Source organism: Bos javanicus, chromosome 13 (assembly GCF_032452875.1).
Source record: "Bos javanicus breed banteng chromosome 13, ARS-OSU_banteng_1.0, whole genome shotgun sequence".
Classification (NCBI taxonomy): Eukaryota; Metazoa; Chordata; class Mammalia; order Artiodactyla; family Bovidae; genus Bos; species Bos javanicus.
Window position 1 is genome coordinate 21,697,968 of NC_083880.1, and position 21,537 is coordinate 21,719,504.

The following is a 21,537-nucleotide window of genomic DNA, read 5'->3' on the forward strand; positions in this document are numbered from 1 at the left end:
AAAGCATTATGCAAAGTGATATTTTATTGCTTTAATACATATGGTTCTCCCATACCCTATTTGATTGATCTTGATTTTTCAAAAGAAGCAAAAAACAAGAATTTTTTAGATATTAGAAATCACTGATTAATTTTGACATAATTGAAATTTTTTTTAGAATTTTTATGAACACAAAAGAATAATGAGAGGAAAATCTGAGAGGTTCAGATTAGCACCTCATGGTCACCTAAATTTTATGTTGCCTTGTCCAGTGCTAACTTATATTATTGTTTAATAGGATTAGAACTATAGAGAGAATTTTAAACCATTTGAGGCAGGGATTTCCCTGGTGATCCAGTGACTAGGACTCTGTGCTCCCAGTGCCAGGGGCCTGAGTTCGATCTCTGGTCAGGGAACTAGATCCATATGCTACAACGAAGTATTCACATGCCACAGCTAAGACCTAGTGCAGCTAAATAAATAAGAATAAATAAATATTTGTAAATGTTTGAGGCAGAAGTTTCTTCTATTGTAGATGCTTTATTTCACAGCTCCAACCGGCTAATTCTTTTCATGTATTGGATTTTTGTGTGGGAAGCTTATGACTTCTGTAATAGTGCACTTTTTCACTCAAGAGTCTTTTTTTCCGAGTCTTAATGCTGGGAATGAACTTGTCATTGAGTTTTGCAATATATGATATTTACATTAAAGAGTACTCTCACCAAATGGTGCTGTGTGCTAGGCCCAGTTGGGACTAGAAAAGAAAATAAATAATCATTAGGGACCAGTCATTAAGCATTGCAACACATAGATAAGAACGTGTTAGCTAATCATTTACTTGACAATTCAGACAAGATATTAAAATATTTATATAAATGTAAGAATCAGACAATTTAGGAAATTTAGGAAATAACTCATACATTCTCACTGTGAATGTTAGTTTTCAAGCAGACAAATAAACTAGATCATCGCTAATCATGCCACAGGGTACTCATTAAACTGTTTCCATTTGAGCTAGAATGGATATTGATTGGAGAGAATTCCTGGTGCTTCCATATGATCACTCAGTCCCTCCCGCTGATATTGTTTAAAATATCTAAAAAAGTGTAATTCGATGGTTATGCTTTGAATCATATTGCCTTAAGATTTTGATTATTGAATTTTATTCTCTATGTGTTAGCTGCTGAGAGATTTTTTCATTTCATTTAAAAAAATTTAAAGCCCTTCATGGGTATTATAGTTGATCTTGGTTTTGTAAAGGTGTAATAAAACGGTTGAAGCTGCATCACAACAAGACAGAATGTTTGGTTCACCATTATTTTGGCTAGCTTCCAAGAAGACACATGAGTGAAATACATTTCTGGAATCAAATGAAAGTTTCTAGCTTTGGCAGGAGCTACCAGTAAATACATTCCTAATTACTTGTTTTTGACAGGGAGATGTCTGAAATACAACAGAAATGACCATTTGGAAGCTGTCATTAATTGGCAGGTCATCAAACAAAACTCATTCTTATTGATTTTGGTTTTGTTAAATTCATCTCCTCCCAATTGTTGGAGGTGTCTGAGCAGGTGATAGAACTAGCATGGCAGAAAAGGTCACTCCTTCCCCTTACCCCATCTGCTTCATCAATAATAAACTCCCAGAGGCTTCACTGTCATGCCCATTGTTTGAGCTTTTCAAAGTACAGTATGAAATTAAAAGAAAACTAGTATTTTAAGCACCTACTAATATGATAGATACTATGCAAATTTTAGGATGAAGAAGGCTCATAAAGCCCCATCATAGTGATCCCAGGGCAAGTCCATGTTATTTATTTATTTCTGAGAGCTAAATTGTTTAGCAAAATGTATAGGAAACCAGTATATAGGAATGTATACCATTTAGGCAGAAGCTGAGTGATGGTTTCATATGCCTTAAAAGTTAAAAAGAGAGAGAGAAGACATGATTCATGTATATCAAGACACCTTACTAAATACCATGAAATTAGCATTTTCACTAATGTTGGATAAAATTTCACTTGAAAATTATATGTGCATCTTTTGTTTATGCCAAAAAGATGTGAATTGGATTTCTAAGCAGTTTTTCCTAATCTGAGAAACCTGAAGGTGTATTCAGTGAAGGGCTCTATATGCATCCCCAGTCCCCACAGAGTTCATTTTGGGCTACTCCCTCCCCTTCCTCTTCTGCTGTAGAACTTCATGGAGAATAATCAGAAGTGGGTGAAAGAATATGTGTGGAGAGAAAAGGAAGTGTGTGTAGGTTGTGAGTAAATATTTGACTTCCCTCCCAGATGTGTGGATATCTACATTTCCTGATCGTGGTTACTAACGGACAGCTTTCTGTCTTCTGAGTTACCACACTCCTGCTTCATGTCCTAGAGGGCATCATTGTTGGGTCTGTTGACTTCAATCAAAATTTAACCTTCCCTAATATAAAATGGGAGACAAAATCCCAGAAGCCTAATTTCAGGGCCTAAATCTATAGGAATTAGATCATTACATGCAGTATGATCTATGGTTGCCATATTGAAATTAGACAAAAATTATGTCTGACATTTTCTGAACACCTACTGTGTGAAAGGGATTATTCTAAGCAACTTTCATTTACTATCTCATCTTAATCCTCAAAACAACTCTGTGATATAGGTACTATTATCTCTATTTTATAGATGAGAAAAGTGAAGGACAGAAAGGATAACAAGAGCCCAAGGTCATGACATACCTAGTAGCAACACTAGGATTTGAACCAGACTGTTCAAATGCATAAATTTTTTTGTTAACACTATGACATATGACTTCCTAAAATCAATGTTTTAAATATAATTTATAGCTTGTCAAATAATTCCTGATAGGTATCATAGTATCAAGAAATGCTTTCCTGTTATTGTAACCATTCCAAGAGCTAGGTAAAATGCTGATAATATTACATTTCTCTTTATACTTACCAAAGTCAGGCAAGCTAATAAGTATAAGGCTCAGGTCTTTTTTTAAAGTAGATTTTGAATACGTATCATCAGTGTCTTGTTTTGGTATAAGATACACTTGCTTGTATTTATCTGATTTTTACTTATTAAAGTTCTTCTCAAAGTTTTCATCTAACCTATTCTTTAGGAACATGGCTGGATTTGCTGATGAATTATTATAAATTCCTACATGCAATATAAGTGTTAATTATTAGCCTTCATTGGATATGACACTGTATATTTAATAAATAGCAATATTGATTTAATGATTTAAGTTGTGTCTTCAATTTTATTAAAGAAACTTACCCTAAACCTTTAAAACAGACTCTTATTCTAGCTAAACCAGGTGTATTTATGCTATGAAAAAATTTTGATTGCTACCCATTCCTAAAGGACTCACTTTAGCTTCAGAGAAGTGGGATTATCTTACCTTCTTGATTTCATATGTCAAGTTCTTTCAAAATGTATAAATCTATCAAGAAATTATCTTAAGTATACACTGGGTTTGAAAATAGATTTGAACCCTGTTAAATAAGTGAGAAATCTGAGACCCTAATCAACATTTTCAATTTCCTGATGAAAAGACTTCTGGTACATGGTCACTGAGTTTCAGATTTTGATACTCAATCTTTTTACAGGCTTTGATTATTTAAATTTTTTATTTTAAAGTCCCATCAGGTGAAAAGCATGTAACTCTACATTCACTATTAAAGTGCAGTTTTTTTATAAGTGAAAAAATGTTGAAAGGGGATTTTTTTTCTATTTTTTGTTTTTCCAGATGTTCGAAGAAGAACAATTTATGAATACCACCGAGTGGAACTACAGATGTCAAAAATCACCAATATTTCAGCTGTGGAGATGACCCCACTGCCTAGTAAGTTAACATGGAAACAAAACTGGGTGGGAAAACAATTTGCAAGTTTGATGATCTGGTCTATTTATGCATGGGTCTCTGGATCCTGCATATATATGGGGATGCGTGGGTGATTTCAATGTTAGTGGCGTTATCTTTTTTTTTTTCCTCTCCTCTTCATGCTGCCAATTAGCCTTGATGCATCCATTCTCTCCTGTTTCCTAGCGTGTCTCCAATTCAATGGTTGCGGCCCCTGTGTATCCTCTCAGATTGGCTTCAACTGCAGTTGGTGTAGCAAACTTCAAAGGTAAAAGAGAATAATGCAAAACATTTAAAAACTTTGTGAAGACATGTTGCTTGTACTCTTCCATTGAGTTTTGAATGTGTAAGGTGTGTTGACTGGGTATACATGAACAAATATACACGTGTTAAAAAAAAAATACACCAAAATGCTCAGATGAGGGAATTGTCATATTTTTCTATGTTTGCTCAAAATGATTAGGAATCTTTGTAGTCCATACGATAATCATCTGACCTACTTCTAATCACGATGGGGCTTAAGATTGATGATGGTGATGGATGAATCTATAAATTGATGCTATTGGTTCATAGTCTTCAGAAATCATGATATGACATATCTTCACAGTAACAAGGATGTTTTATGTTTAATCACATGAACAGTCTTAGCAAATTCCTATAAATATCTCAGAGGTTACCAACCAGGATTAGAGGTCTAGTCGGAGGCTGAGGAATGTGATGACCCTAACTGATCTGTGCTACATAAATAGAATGTGGGGTTTGGGCCTGGGTTGTAACTGACTGACTTTGAAACTTAAGCTGCATCACTTGCTGGTGTCAAAGAGGTTTACCAATTTTCATGAATGCAAAGAGGATTTTTCAGTCTGTAGGGTTTTTCAGAGACTGGATGATCATTTGTTGGAAATACAGAGTGAAGACATTTAAATGTGTTACTCAACCATTTTGTGCATCGGTTATGTCCCAAGTGCTGGGAGAGCAGCAGTGGGTCATATAGATCAACCCACTCCAGTATTCTTGCCCAGAAAATTCCATGGACAGAGGAAGAGGAGTCGGGCAGGCTACAGTCTATGAGGCCGCAAGAGTCAGACACGACTAAGTGACTCACTTCACTGCCCACCATGGAACTTCCAGTGTGTCTGAGAATAAGTCCCCTCTCACCTTCAGAGTTCATGAAAAATCTGCTTCTTGCTCCAGGAGGAGAACTGAGTCTTCAGGTTCCTACATGTTCCACCAGAGCTTTCTGTTTTATAAGAAGCCGGTGTCTTATCATCTTACTGCAGCCTTTGCTGTGATGATAGAGGCATGTTCAGGAAGACTTTAGAAGTTACTGAAGCTTAAAGAATAGAATTCCAATTCCTTGATAACAAGCTTTTGGAAACATGTGTAACTTGCTGACTTTAGGACAACCACTATAATATCATAGAGAGAGTAGTAGTATTTACTGTAACTGTTGCTTTATTTTCAATGTAACATGTTGTTCCAATAATTTCCTTTGTGCAATGAATTGCTAATAATGCAAAATCAAGTAGGCTATTCATGTTCTTAAAAGTAGATTCTTGGCTGTCTCTCCAGAGTGGGAAGAACTGCTATAAAATTAAGGATTTATAATCCTTTAGATTCAGATATTGCTGACAATGCATACAAATTACATGCAGATCAGAAGTTAGTCAAAATCCATTTAGATGATGACCAAAATGAATCTAAAGATATGGCATTTTAATATGTATATTTAAGTAATACTGAACTAAAACATGAAAAATGCCCAGAAGAATGAAGTAGAAGGTTTTGATTTGAGGTGCAAACTTAATTCAAGTTCCAGTTTAGTGTTCACCAACTTTCCTTCATCTGAGTCTGTGTGAGGTGCCCAAACGCTGTGGTTCCTGGCATGGGTACATCTGTGCTCAGTTGTTCAATCCTGTCCTACTCTTTGCAATCCCATGGACTGTAGCCCCCCGCCAGACTCCTCTGTCCATGAGATTTCCCAGGCAAGAATACTGGAGTGGGTTGACATTTCCTTCTCCAAGGGGAGCTTCCCAACCCAAGGATCAAACCTTTATCTCCTGAGTTTTCTGCATTGGCAGGAGGATTCCTCACCACTGAGCCACCCGGGAAGCCTGTGGTTCCTGGCATTCTGCGCCAACCTCTATGTTTAGCATCTTGCTCAGGGCTTATGGATGTTTGTCCCTTATTGATCTCGTCTGCTAGGCTCTGAGTTTATTAAAAGTAAATTGTCTCCATATCTCCACAGCCTAAGGATGTACCTGCTACTGCAGAAACATGAATGAGTGAATGACTGATGGTTAGGTTCCAAATGACGGAATCTTGAGTTAGTTTGGGAATGAAACGTCTCACAGGATGAGGGATATTCAGTGCTGAAACCAGGAACATTGACAGAAAACCAGGATGAACTAGCCACCTCACCTAGAGAACTATTAGGACAATTCTCAACTGAAATAATGATATTATAAATGAAGGTTTGGGACACTAGTCTAGAAATCTACCTTCCACTAACCATTTCATTATTTTTTAAAACATTTTTGATGGAAATGTATGTTTAGGGTTCCAAGCAAGCAATTTTGACAATCAAAATGCATCAAGTGACAAACTTCTTTGTACTGTTAATGCTCCCATTTTATTGAGAAGTTTCTCTGACATATATCGTTCCAAGGAATTTCCAAAGATATTTAATTCACACAACATTTTTGTAGTTGAGGAAACTGAGGCTTCCAGGAACTAAGTCACTCGTATATGATCTCAGAGCTCTTCAGTGATGAGTTTGAAACTCAATCTCTGTGACTTCTGGCCTTCTGGGGATTTTTGTTTGTTTGTTTGTTAATTGAAGGATAGTTGCTTTACAGTGTTGCGTTGGCTCCGGCCTGCCATTTTGATATCTCACCTCTTCTGCCTCACACAGACCAGGCCACAGGTGTACTAAGCTACTTAATCTTAACCACTTCTTGATAAACAGTTGACATACTATGGGAAAATGAATATTTCTGTAATTGAGGGTACAAGAAAATTACATGGTTTTGAAGTTGACATGAAAAGAATGCAGAAGAGAATCAAGCAAAGCATGACTTTTATATATTACTGAAAGCATAGGGGTTTTTTAAGATTAATGGAAAAAGAAAGGTGATGATGCATATGAATGAGGAAGGAATTTGTCAAAGAAGAGTATTAAAGAAAACTTCAAGTTTTCTGCATGTTACCATTTGGTGTTTGGTTGCATACCAAACACTAGCTTAAAATCTTGGATTTATTTTTAATTCATCAGCAACTCAGTTATATACATATCAAGACCTGCTTAATTAATTGGTTTAACTATGGCTCATTGCACTTTTGTTCAACTTAATTTCCCCACTGCATTTTATTAATTTCTCCTTAGGCCTGTGAGCATCAAAACTTCACTTTTGCTGCCCAGTAGCATTTCCCTAGACTTTAGAGCTTTTGTTAACAAATTCAATAAAACAAGAAACATCTTATCCTAAGGAGCATGAAAATTGCCTCTCAGACTCTTTTCTTCCATGCTTCTTACCTTTCCCTTTGTGCTTTCTTATCCCTGAATGATAATCAGTTGGTGGCAATTACTGAATTCTCAAGTTGGCATTCCTCTAAAAAGATAATTTTAATTGGTTTGTTTATTTCCTTTAACTCCCATTTTTCAACAAACCAAAACCAAGGCAAAATGTTTATAATGGCTTATCCAAGGTCTAAAGGAATTTGAGTTATAGGAACATTTAATGAGATCGATGATCAAAAATGTTTTCTCAGAGGAATTCCCCAGTGGTTAAAACTCAATGCTTTCTCTGCCTTGGGCCTGGGTTCAATCTCTGGTCTGGCAACTAAGATGCTGTAAGCCATTCAGTATGGCCCACTGAAAAAATTTTCTTGGGATAGGTGGTCATTTTTTCTAGATAAGATTATTTTTATTTCTTCACTGAAAGCTGAGAGGACCTGAATCAACCACTTTCACCCATACCTTTTATCTTCACTTATTCAACAAAAAAAAAATTTAGTATCTCATGTTTAAGTTACTATCCTAGATTAGGAAGTCAATAGTAACTGAGAGAAAATTACTTCTCTCATAGAGCTTAAATGTTTAGTAAGCAAGATACAGTTTAAGCAAAGAGATATGCAGGAAATAAAGTTAGTAGTGGTGAGTGCTAGGCCAAAAGAAATAAATAGGATATCAGAAGGTAAAATATAGCAAAACTGATAAGAATAACAGGAGTGTACATGTTGGTTTCATGCTAAGTAACCATTGTCTTTGTGAAGAGACCTTGGTTTCATCAGCCATCACCTTCCAAATGTTTAGTTTTTAACTGAAAATGTTGGGTTGGTCAAAAAGTTCGTTATAATTTTTCCATACGCTGTTATGGATGTTACAAACATTTTGACAAAGCCAGTATATTTTGGCTCTTAAAGTACTCATTTACTCATTCATTTACTTAAAAATGTGTTGACTGCTTTCCACATTGATCTGAACAGCAACTGTTAGTCTAAGCACTGAGGTAGTTAGAAACCTAGTGATGCATCAATCAAGGCAAAGTTCTCATGGAGCTTAGAGTGTAGTGTCTTAAGCTAGAAAATGAATGAATTGATAATTAAATTAAAAAGTCAGTTGATGATGAGTGGTCTGTCAAGTTTAGAGAGCTGGTCCTTGTTCTGGACTGAGTGGCCAGGTAAGGCTTCTTGAGAAAAGGGACAGTTAAACTTAACTCTAAACAACTGTGAAAGATTGAGGGCAGGAGGAGGAGGGCACGGCAGAGGATGAGATGGTTAGACAGATCACAGACTCAATGGGCATGAATTTGAGCAAACTCCAGTAAATAGTGAAGGACAGAGGAGCTTGGTGGGCTGCAGACCATGGAGTCACAAGAAGTCGGACACGATTTAGTGACTGAATAGCAACAAAACAGCTGGGAACCAGCTACACCAAAGTGAAAGGAAAGAGCATTTCAAAGGGAGACAAATTACTTTGTAATGGATTAGAAATGAAGGCAAAGAAAATGATATGAATCCAGGATACTTCCTAAATTTTTGTTTGACCAGTTTGATGGATGCTGGTGCTCACTTTTTGAGATAGGCAAGATGGCATACGAGATAGAGGCTAGGGTAGGGAGAAATAGAGTTTGGTTGGGGTAAACTCTTCAATAAATAAAGATTTTAAGTTTAAGGTGCCTGTCAGACTTCCAGGTAGAAATACCGGGTGGGTAGGGATATATGAGCCAAAAATTCCAGGAAAAGGTTATGGCTAGAAGCTCAGATTGGAGAGCTATTATCATATAGATAGCATTTAAATTCAGTGGACTGAATGAGATCAGCTGTGTAGAGAACATAAATTGAAAATAGAAGACATCCCAGGAACCAGCCTATGGCTTGGCATAATGAGGTATGATGCTGATTTTCCATTACATAAAATTATTTAAAGTATTTGTATGCATGTGTGTTTGTTTAGACAGAGAATATCTCAGAGAAAATATCTAAATGACTGATAAATGTATTTGTCTCCAGGGAAATGATCATGAACAAGGACAGGAGGAGAATGAGTATTGCTTTTCATTATATACTCTTTCCTGTGATTTGAATTTTGCCACATGAAGTTGATGAATAAAGGAGGAACCAACAAAGGGGGCATGAAAGAACATAAATTCTTTAAAAGGCAGAAATGCAATCTTAATCTTACTCATTTTCATGTCTCCTACAGCACCCAACACAGCACTGGACCTAATAAAGGATTCCAATACATACAGGCTGGACTGAACTGTGAGATAATTGAGGCCAGAAATTTCCACTTTACTGGGAACTGTAATTGCCCACTTTGGCCATTTCTCCCCATTGGCTTTGTCAGTGTCAACCACGTGGCTATAGAAAGAATTATGGGGATGCCCAGCATAAAATGTTAACATTTATCATTAAGCACTCTGAACGCTGAGGAGTTAGTCTCTTGGTGCCTCATTTTAAAAGAATTTTCCACCTTATAATTACTTAGTTTCAGTCAAAGTCATAAGACTGGTACTGGTAAAAATTTGGTAATAAATATATTCTATGATTCCACCCATCAAAAGAATAAATAAAATAGGCAAACCTCTCCTAATGGATCTACAGAAGAATACTATAACATATTTACTTAAGAAAAAATATGAGATGAGGGAGAGATGTTTCTGAATAACTCTTCTCTATTTTTTTTACCTATTATTTCTACTGCATCTCCCTGAGCATCTTCTGGCACTGCCTGTTATTTTGCACTAAATGAGTTGAGTTTCCTTTCAGTAACAAAAAGAGAAATAGGAAGAATCACATGTAATACATTTCAAAAATTTTGAAAATACATAAAGTCAGAAATATTGGCCAGTAATTCATTAACAATAGGAAATATATTATCAACCTAAATTAATTAAGGATATAAATGCATATCCGCTGGAGTAGGAAATGCAACCCACTCCAGTATTCTTGCCTGGGAAATCCCATGGACACCTGAGCCTCGTGGGCTATAGACCATGAAGTCCCAAAAGAGCCAGATATGGCTGAGAGACTAAACAACAACAGCAACAACAAATAAAAGCACATCTAATTTTTTAAAAGAAAATTCTTCTCATATTTTCATTGAGCTTACAGAAATTAAATTGCCTACATTTGGGAGAAAAAAGGGAGTTGGAGAGAACAAATTTAAACTGTGCAGCTGATCTCACCTTTCACCAGTCAGTAATCTTTTGCTTCTAAAAAACAGCACCAGGGTGACTTGAATGTATCTTTGTCCTTTGATCTTGGTCCTTTGTACCCCTTAACGCAGGCACCTTTGCTGCACTGAGTGGGACTCTAGTGTTTAAAGACACAGTGGGTATTTTTCATTATCATATGGTTCAAAGAAGCAAGCCAACAACTTCATCACCAAGAACCTCACACTCCGTAGCCCATTTTGATATTGAAGGAAGAACAGAATGTCAGGCTCCTGAGAGGGCTGTAACTAAGGGAATTCCAAGCATATTTTGACTGAGTATGATTTTTACTTACTTACCCCCCTCAATATGTAGCCCTGAAGTAACGTGCAACTCCACTGTAATCCTTAGAGGGCCATGAATGAATGAATGAATGAAAGTCGCTCAATCATGTCCAACTCTTTGTGACCCCATGGCTATAGAGTCCATGGAATTCTCCAGGCCAGAATACCAGAGTGGGTAGCCTGTTCCTTCTCCAGGGGATCTTCCCAACCCAGGGATCGAACCTAGGTTTTCCGCATTGCAGACGGATTCTTAACCAGCTGAGCCACAATGGAAGCCCGAGAAGGCCATACAAAGCTGTATAAAGTTGGTCTGATTTAATAGTAAGGCTTAATTTAATCCAAGGTTTTAAGATTGAAGGACAGGACCAGGAACCTATGATTCTTGATTGACAAGCCATATACTCTGAAATTATGGTCAAGTCTGAAATTTGTAAAATTAAGATAGGTCAGTAGATTGAGTGTAATTTTACCTGTTCAAATGCACCTTTTATATCTTGGACAAAGCTCTAGTCTGTAACACTTTTGACATTATGGTCTAATAAATTCACATTGGAAGCTACTTGTAAATTATTCATTTATACGATTTTTTTTCACATAAGGACACCTATTAACTTTCCTGATAAGGTGTGAAGTCCAGACCTAATAATCAAATAGAAGCCATTAAGAAATCTAGAAGCCCTGATCCAAAATTAATTATAATTAGACTTATTTCAGTGGATTGGGGTAGAATAAAGTTCTGTTTGAAAATGTACCTAGTTTCAGATGGAGATTTAGAACTCACTGAGTTTTTAATTTTTTTAATAAATTTTATTGATGTGTGTTCCAATACACTGACTTTCAAGTTGAAATCTCTTCTATCTGCTTGAAAGAATTACTGATTAGTAATATTTTGATTGCCAAAAATGTTATTCTTTTCAGTATATAAATTGAATGTCAGATGTAGATACAAAATATGAAAGTTATTCATAACTATAGCAAAATCTACTTTTTCTTTGATAGAAGGTATCTCCTTACTTATGTACTTATGTTAGATACAAAAAATATTATTTCATTGATAAAAAATTAATTGGAATGTTTTGTCACTTTGCCTACTTATGATCAGTTCAGTTCAGTAGCTCAGTCGTGTCTGACTCTTTGTGACCCCATGGACTGCAGCACACCAGGCCTCCCTGTCCGTCACCAACTCCTGGAGTTTACTCAAACTCATGTCCATTGAGTCAGTGATGCCATCCAACCACCTCATCCTCTGTCATCCCTCTCTCCTCCTTCAATCTTTCCCAGTATCAGGGTCTTTTCAAATGATCAGTTCTTCGCATCAAGTGGCTAAAGTATTGGAGTTTCAGCTTCAGCATCAGTCCTTCCAATGAATATTCAGGACTGATTTCCTTTAGGATGGACTTGTTTGATCTCCTTGCAGTCCAAGGGACTCTCAAGAGTCTTCTTCAACACCACAGTTCAAAAGCATGAATTCTTCAGCACTCAGCTTTCTTTATAGTCCAACTCTCACACCCATACATGACTACTGGAAAAATCATAGCTTTGACTAGACGGACCTTTGTCAGCAAACTAATGTCTCTGCTTTTTAATATGCTGTCTAGGTTGGTCATAACTTTTCTTCTAAGGAGCAAGCGTCTTTTAATTTCATGGCTACAGTCACCATCTGCAGTGATTTTGGAGCCCCCTAAAATAAAGTCTGTCACTGTTTCCACTGTTTCCGCAGCATTTTGCCATGAAGTGATGGGACCAGATGCCATAATCTTAGTTTTCTGAATGTTGAGTTTTAAGACAACTTTTTCACTCTCCTCTTTCACTTTCATCAAGAGGCTCTTTAGATCTTCACTTTCTGCCATAACGGTGGTGTCATCTGCATACCTGAAGTTATTGATATTTCTCCTGGCAATCTTGATTCCAGCTTATGTTTCATCCAGTCCAATATTTCTCATGATGTACTCTGCATATAAGTTAAATAAGCAGGGTGACAATATACAGCCTTGACGTACTCCTTTCCCTATTTGGAACGAGTCTGTTGTTCCATGTCCAGTTCTAACTGTTCTTCCTGATAGACAAGAAAACAATTGCTGTCACTTCTAATTGAAGGCATCAAGGAAACATTAGGCTTTAATTATATACACTCAGCAACAGTGGATAAATTGCCCATAAATCTGAAACTGGTGACCATAGTAGCACAAATCTAAACTAAATGAAATTCTCTCTCTTTAGTGTATACTTATTAAGTGTATTGGACTTGCTGTGTCAGGGAGTACTAACCAGCCAAACTTCAAGTGGAGCCCTAAATGGAGGAAGTGTTCCTGAGTTATTCAAAAGGAATCAAAATTCCCAAAATTGAAACTAGAGAGGAAGCCACATTTTGTTGTCTGAAGTAAATTCAGACTGGATGTCTGAACACCTAGAGCCACAGCCAAGAGTTAACTGACTAACCTTGGACAAATTAATAAAGCTCTTTGACTGTATATGCTAAAATGTGAAATCAATATGTCATCTAGATATGTTTGCTTCTTATGTTCTTTGCATCTGAATGACTGTAAGCTCAGTGGTTCTCACACACAAGTACAGTGAAGAACTGCTAATAAAGCATTGAAACATATACATTACCATATGTAAAGTAGACAACTAGTAGGAAGTTTCTGTATAAAACAGGGAACTCAACCCAGTGCTCCATGAGAAGCCAGAGGGGTGGGATGGGGTGGGAGATGGAAGGGCAGTTCAACAGAGAGGGGACATATATATACTTATGACTGATTCACATTGCTGTATAGCAGAAACCAACACAACATTGTAAAGCAATTATCTTCCAATTAAAAAAAGATGAGAATTGCTACCAAAGCTTGTTAAAATGCAAGTATCTCTGAAACCCTCCAGGGGATTCATATTCAGTAAGTCCAGAGTGAAGCCCAAGGATTTAACTTTCTAACAGCCCTCCTCAGGGGATCCTGGGGTAATGGGAGACTGGTATAGTGGGAATGCCGCTCTTTCACATGTAGGCTGAGAATCCTGTAAACCTGCAGTGTGGAGACACTTGTTCTTAATTTCGAATAGAGAAATACTACGGAAAAAAAGTTCTGAAGGCAAAAATATTTGTTGTTAAAATCTATCAAGAGTTAACAAAAAATAGATCATAATAACAGAAAACAAGAAAATTTTGGCCAAGTATAGCATATGAGTGACTTCACTTTCACTTTTCACTTTCATGCGTTGGAGAAGGAAATGGCAACCCACTCCAGTGTTCTTGCCTGGAGAATCCCAGGGACGGGGGAGCCTGGTGGGCTGCCATCTATGGGGTCGCACAGAGTCGGACACAACTGAAGTGACTTAGCAGCAGCAGCAGCAGCATATATAATAAATAAATAAGATTATTTTGGAACATTGTTGGCTAGTTAGAATTGTTGGAACATGTTTGATTTCTGAATTTTTAAATTAAATTTTAAATTACTGCTTCCAAAGTAGAAATTCACTGTTCTAAAAGAGCAAAGATACTTCTAGAAATACTATACATCCAAGATAATTGTTTTTGACATGCAGGACTTATAAGCAGTGAATTGAATTTTGAAATCATTTTAGTGTAAGTCCCTTTATAATCCTTCAAATTTAAATAAAGAATCTTAGTACATCTCTTAATTAGGTTATCTTGAAATATAGCATAAACAAAGTTGTCTTTTAAGAATACAGATTTAGAGTCTATTTTTATTTCCTTCTAAGCATTCCAAGGTCGGCTTGAATAGTGTACAGATTTTTGTGTGTGAATTAATTCTACTAGTATAATGAGGTGTGATGTCAGTGTATTCTGATATAGAGAGTACTTTTGAAAATGTACATGAAAAAAAAAATGAAAAAAAAAAAAGAAAATGTACATGAGATACTAGTAACAGAGTTCACCTTTGGAAAAACTGCCATGAATTGGAAATTAACATAAAAAGATAATATCATTTCATCAGATTCCCTTTTATAGAGTTTGAACTTACATATGTACATGTTACCTACACCAAATCAATCAATAAATATTAAAAGAAAGGAAATATATGTTAAAGTGTATTAAAATTTGGATACTCTTTCAGAAGATTCTAAAGTTAAAGAGCCTTTCAGGAACAGAAAATTATCAATGCTGAATGTATGGCCAATATTTCTTTCTCCAGAAGACATGCATTGGATTTATTAGCCTTTTGGATATAAAATGCATTTAATTCTTTAAAAAAGAAATGTACTGAACTATGTATTTTATCTATCTATAATCTAAAGCTCTCTGTCTTTCATCTATCATATATTTTGCATTTTGGTCTCTGCCTCCTTTTTGCCACTGGCCATCTGCCAGTCTCTCTGGGTGGGTAACTGTGAATACAGATTGGAAACCAGATTTCTTTTTTCCAAAATCTAAAGCAACAGGTGCTTGAGCCAAGTCTCCTGGTAATGAAGTCCCACCTGAAATATCAAGGCATCTTTAAAGTTGTCTTTGATTTTCCAGTCAGTGAATGATGCTGTGTTTGCATTCCATCTGAGCACCATTTGGCAAACTAGAGATAAAATCTGTAGAATTATTTAGCATCACATCTGTTTATACTTGTTTTTTCAAGATTATCCAAGTGATTTTCAAGTTTTGCTTATGTGTTAGCCAACTGTGGTGGCTGCATTTTATTTGGTTATAATTTAGAAAACTAAACTTCAACAAATGCAATCTAACAAACATATATGGAGTAGCTAAAAAGGGATCATTCTAGTGCTAAATTACATATTCCATTCCCTTAGCTGGTTTGTACTAATGCAATAATGAATTCCCCTGGAAATAGTTAAAATTTAATTGTCCAAGAATGAAATTGAATTTTTCAATTAAAAAACAGTAGGTTCTAAATTATTATGAGGAAAAAAGATCCTTAAAGGACAAGGAAACCAACATTTAAAAGTAAAAACCAAAGTTTACAGTTGGCTTCCATATTAAAAAAATAGAAATGACTATTGAGTATTAGGTGAACCTTAGATTAACAGTCTTATAATGAAAAGACATATTGTGGTAAGAAGAGAACATTTAGTAAAAACAGTCTGTTGGTTTAAATATTTGTTTTGCTGGAAATCTTATGTCAAGATGTATAAAAATGTTCAAAATACAATATATTCATATTCAAGTCAGCTCTTTCAACACTTACATAAGAAAATGATAAAAGTATTATTGGATAGTTTCTGAATTTTTGCTTTCTGCTAAAATCTTTCTCATGAAATTAAAAGACGCTTACTCCTTGGAATGAAAGTTATGACCAACCTGGACAGAATATTAAAAAGCAGAGAGATATTACTTTGTCAACAAAAGTCTGTCTAGTCAAGGCTATGGTTTTTCCAGTAGTCATGTATGGATGTGAGAGTTGGACTATAAAGAAAGCTGAGCACCAAAGAATTGATGCTTCTGAACTGTGGTGTTGGAGAAGACTCTTGAGAGTCCCTTGGACTGCAAGGAGGTCAGTTCTAAAGGAGATCAGTCCTGGGTGTTTATTGGAAGGACTGATGCTGAAGCTGAAACTCCAATACTTTGGCCACCTGATGCAAAGAGCTGACTCATTTGAAAAGACCCTGATGCTGGGAAAGATTGAGAGCAGGAGGAGAAGGGGACAACAGAGGATGAGATGGCTGGATGGCTCACCGACTCAATGGACATGAGTTTGGGTAAACTCCAGGAGTTGGTGATGGACAGGGAGGCCTGGTGTGCTGCAGCTCATGGTGTTGCAAAGAGTTGGACATGACTGAGTGACTGAACTGCACTGAAAATCTTTCTCTGAGAAAAGCTGAAATATGATTATTTTATACTTCTTGATATGAACATACTACTTAAGACTTTTAAGAAATTTTCTAAATGCTAAAGAGTTTATTTTCTCTCAAGTCTTGAGTCAGAGATACAATGCAATTAACAATGCTGTTATTTCTTTAGCTCTATGAACATCTAAATAGTGTTCTTCCAGAGAGGTATCTTTCTATATGACTTTAAGGCAATCTGACCAAGCTAATAACACTTTATTAGGGAAAAACAAAGAAGATATTTCAGGATAAAAGTGATCTATTGGTTGAACAAAGACTGTGCTATGCTTAGTCACTCAGTCATGTCTGACCCCTTGCCACTCCTTGGACTGCAGACAGCCAGGTTCCTGTGTCCATGGGATTCTCCAGGCACGAATACTGGAGTGGGTTGCCTTGCCCTCCTCTAGGGGATCTTCCCAACCAAGGGAGAAAACCCAAGTCTCCTGTATTACAGGGAGATTCTTTACTCACTGAGCCACCAGGGAAGCTCAAGAATATTGATGTGGGTAGCCTATCCCTTCTCCAGGGGATTTTCCCTACCCAGGAATCGAACGGGGTTTCCTGCACTGCAGGTGGATCCTTTACCAGCTGAGCTACCAGGGAAGCCTGAACAAAGACTAGCATTCCAATTTTCCTTTTCTGGGTTATTATAAAATAGATCAGCAAATTCCGGATTAGTGACACTCATTTTTTTTTCTCCTTTCTAGAGAACCACTTTCTCCTTCATCCCAGACCTCAAATTTTCCCTTCAATGACAATTCATATTTTGAGGGGGGACTGTTCTTTCCATGTATCATGACCTTGTCTGCAACAGTTTCTAATGACAGGCTCTCGAAAATTTACACAGATATTATATTCCTAAAATAATGTCTTTCAGCCACCAGAGAAGACCTCTGTGTTGAACTGTGCCCTGATCAGAATTCATCTCTTTCTCCTCTGCACTCTGCTAGCACACGGGTTTATTTCATCTTTGCCCAGATTTCCTGCTGCCACTAAATTGCATGAGCTTTAAAAGAAAAGACAAGGGAGTTGTTTTAAGGGGAAGAATGCCTTACCTTGGAGATGCTTAACATAATTATAGTACCTACCTTTTATTCTCTATTACCATGTGCTAGGCATCACAGGAAAGCCTTTACTTCCACTAATCTTCTAATTCTAAATTCATTATTTCATTCAGTCTTTGCAATCACATTAAGAGGTTTTTAAGATCCCTGTTTCATAGATTAAGTACATGAGAATTAGGAAGGTTGAGAAGCTTAGCCAAGGTCCTGACATTAGTAACCAGTGGAGCCAGGATTTAAAATAAAAAATTTTGAAAGATAGGTGGTTGGAGAGATGAAGAGAAAAATAAATAAGTATCTCCATTAGGCTTCTATGCCTACACTTAGTGTATGTGACTTTGCTAAGAACATTCACAAACTGGATGAGCAACCCAAAACAGAAGGCCTCCCCTTGCCCACTTAAAGGAGTTTATTATTAATAGCATATTTACACTAACCTCTATTCAAAACTTATCTGAATTATCTATTATAAAAGATACATATAAAGTTTCCTTTAATAATTGAAGTTATATCCTTGCAAAGTGAGTAAATGGCAAGCTAGAGTCCTCATTTAAAAAAAAAATTAAAATTGGGAATTGCAGAAAGTAAAAATATCACATAGATGGGGGAAACTATTTGTAAATAATCTATTAAGATTGCATGCAGTAAAAATGGCATATGGACAGTTTATTTCAGATAGGAGAGGTAGTCCTGTATCGTTTTTTGTCCGTGTCAAGTTTTCTACTCATATCAGAAGATGGAGTTAAAATGGGTCCATGCACTCAGTCTGTGAAAACAGAGAATAATCCTTGATGCCATCCATATTTTGGAGGAAGTGGTGCACAATGCTTCACAGATTTAAATTTTTGTATGCCAGCATAAACCTAGATTGTCTAAGATAAAGCGAATGTGGTAGGAGATAAATATACTAGAAAACCTGACAAAAAGATTTACCAAAATTGAGCACAGAATTCGTCTATTAGAAATGTCTGTGAAGTGTGAGGATTAGATTCATGCTCCAATTGCCATGTGCCCAGTTTTCTCAGTACAAGCCTGCATTAGCCCTATTATCCCAATACCCCATTTCTTTCTCTCTCCAAAGTGTAGTGGTTCCCACTATACATTAATTATATGGTCACCCTACCTAACACCATTATGGAAATCTTTGCTCTTGTCTAAGTTTTAACTACATTTGCGTATTCAGGATCTAAGGCAAAGAGTAGAATTCCTAGGTTAAGTTCAGTTATTCTCCATAAAGGAATTCCTGTGACAGAGATCACAAGACCAGCTGCCTGAAATACTTACTAACTGAGCCTTTATAGGAAACCTTGCCAGAAAAATGGAGGACCTGTAACAGATATGTTGATTAAGAAGAAGAAAAGCAAAACATGTATTCCAAATACATTATTTCGAAAGAAGATTTTGACTGCTTTTGAGAGGTTTAATGAAGTAAACAGTGACACTGGGATGAACAAGGTGGTTGTAATAATTATCGCCTAAGGAAACAGCAGACAGTAAATGAAGGACAAGGTCAAATGAATATCTTGGTGTTTGAACATGAATAATAAAGAATTCATTTTGAGAATGTTGAATTGATGGGTCTTCTGAACTATTAGCATGAAGATTCAGGTCTAGATAAATATTCACCATATGCTTCTATAGCTTTCACTATAAATAATTTTTTGATCTGTGTTGAAGGACTGCTCTGGAATACCAAGTCAGTTTCATTAAAAGAAAACTTGAAGAAAAAAAGCTACACATCCAAAAATGCTTCTGTTAACATAAGGTGACACTAACTGTATTTTATGAAGCAGAAAATTGCTTTACATCCAAATTCTTAAAATCCTTCTTTTTGCTGTCTTTAACAAGACATAGAACATTTGTACACATGAGCTGCATAAAACTCTAATACAATTAGCATTTAGTAATTTGATATTTTATATGCCTGACAAATCTGATATACAATAAAGCAAGGAAATAAGGAAGCAGAACACTTTTTTATAACCAGAATCATTCGTTAAAGTGGAATGAATTTACTAATACATTGTTCATAATCTACATAAGGACCCGGACTTGCTATAGGCTTAGAAACATACCATTCAGGTGAGTCCACAGATTCATATGAAGAGAGAATAATAAAAATTTAAATAATAAAATTTAAAAAGAAAACAAAGGTTTATATATATGAAAAATCACTACAAAATTATACATATTATTTTTTTAAGCATTGGTATTACAATGTAGACTTCAAGAGGCAAATTGAACTCAAATGTAGATAGGTAGGTAGGTAAATAGAAAGACAGAGATATATTTTAAAATATTTAAACATGCAGTTTTTAAGTAATGAGGAACTCTTGTTTAACGTTGCAGCAAACTCTATAAATCTTAGAAGTTTTTCCATCAAAATCAATTTACTTCTTCTTGGAATAATCCTATTGGCATTGCCTTTCTTTGGGATTGGAATGAAAACTGACCTTTTCCAGTCCTGTGGCCACTGCTGAGTGTTCCAAATTTGCTGGCATTGAGTGCAGCACTTTCACAGCATCATCTCTCAGGATTTGAAATAGCTCCACTGGAATTCCATCACTTCCACTAGCTTTGTTCATAGTGATGCTTTCTAAGGCCCACTTGACTTCACATTCCAGGATGTCTGGCTCTAGGTCAGTGATCACACCATTGTGATTATCTGCGTCGTGAAGATCTTTTTTGTACAGTTCTGTGTATTCTTGCCACCTCTTCTTAATATCTTCTGCTTCTGTTAGGTCCATACCATTTCTGTCCTTTATCGAGCCCATCTTTGCATGAAATATTCCCTTGGTATCTCTAATTTTCTTGAAGAGATCTCTAGTCTTTCCCATTCTGTTGTTTTCCTCTATTTCTTTGCATTGATCACTGAGGAAGGCTTTCTTATCTCTCCTTGCTATTCTTTGGAACTCTGTATACAGATGTTTATATCTTACCTTTTCTCCTTTGCTTTTCGCTTCTCTTCCTTTCACAGCTATTTGTAAGGCCTCCTCAGACAGCCATTTTGCTTTTTTGCATTTCTTTTCCATGGGGATGGTCTTGATCCCAGTCTCCTGTACAATGTCATGAACCTCCATCCATAGTTCATCAGGCACTCTGTCTATCAGATCTAATCCCTTGAATCTATTTCTCACTTCTACTGTATAATCATAAGGGATTTGATTTAGGTCATACCTGAATTGGTCTAGTGGTTTTCCCTACTTTCTTCAATTTAAGTCTGAATTTGGCAATAAGGAGTTCATGATCTGAGCCACAGTCAGCTCCCAGTCTTGTTTTTGCTGACTGTATAGAGAGCTTCTCCATCTTTGGCTGCAAAGAATATAATCAATCTGATTTCAGTGTTGACCATCTGGTGATGTCCATGTGTAGAGTCTTCTCTTGTGTTGTTGGAAGAGGGTGTTTGCTATGACCAATGCATTCTCTTGGAAAAACTCTATTAGCCTTTGCCCTGCTTCATTCCGTACTCCAAGGCCAAATTTGCCTGTTACTAGAACTGGAATAATCACTCTTAAGACTTTAGAAGAAAAAGCTGAGTTTAGCATGAGCTAAAGATATGCCTGGGGAAATAGGTTCCTTGAGCAAAATAAGTTGATGAAATGGAGCAATGACTGTTTTCAAGTTTGAATGATTAATGTAAATAAATATGGATACCTGAAATGCAGTACTTGGATAAAATCTCAAAAACAAGGGAATGATCTCTGTTTGTTTCCAAGGCAAACCATTCCATATTACAGTAATTCAAGTCTATGCCCCGACCAGTAATGCTGAAGAAGCTGAAGTTTAACTTTTCTATGAAGACCTAGAAGACCTTCTAGAACTAACACCCATAAAAGATGTCCTT

General features: G+C 36.3%; 1 protein-coding gene across 2 annotated transcripts in view; it reads left to right on the plus strand.

Moving 5' to 3' along the window:
• The window catches only part of PLXDC2 (plexin domain containing 2), a 426,407-nt gene that overhangs the window by 319,126 nt on the left and 85,744 nt on the right, over positions 1-21,537 (plus strand). For both annotated transcript variants that reach the window (XM_061435962.1, XM_061435963.1), the window contains 2 exons: positions 3,723-3,818; positions 4,023-4,104. In XM_061435962.1, the coding sequence (XP_061291946.1) occupies positions 3,723-3,818; positions 4,023-4,104 (178 nt within the window). The remainder of the gene's footprint in view (positions 1-3,722; positions 3,819-4,022; positions 4,105-21,537) is intronic.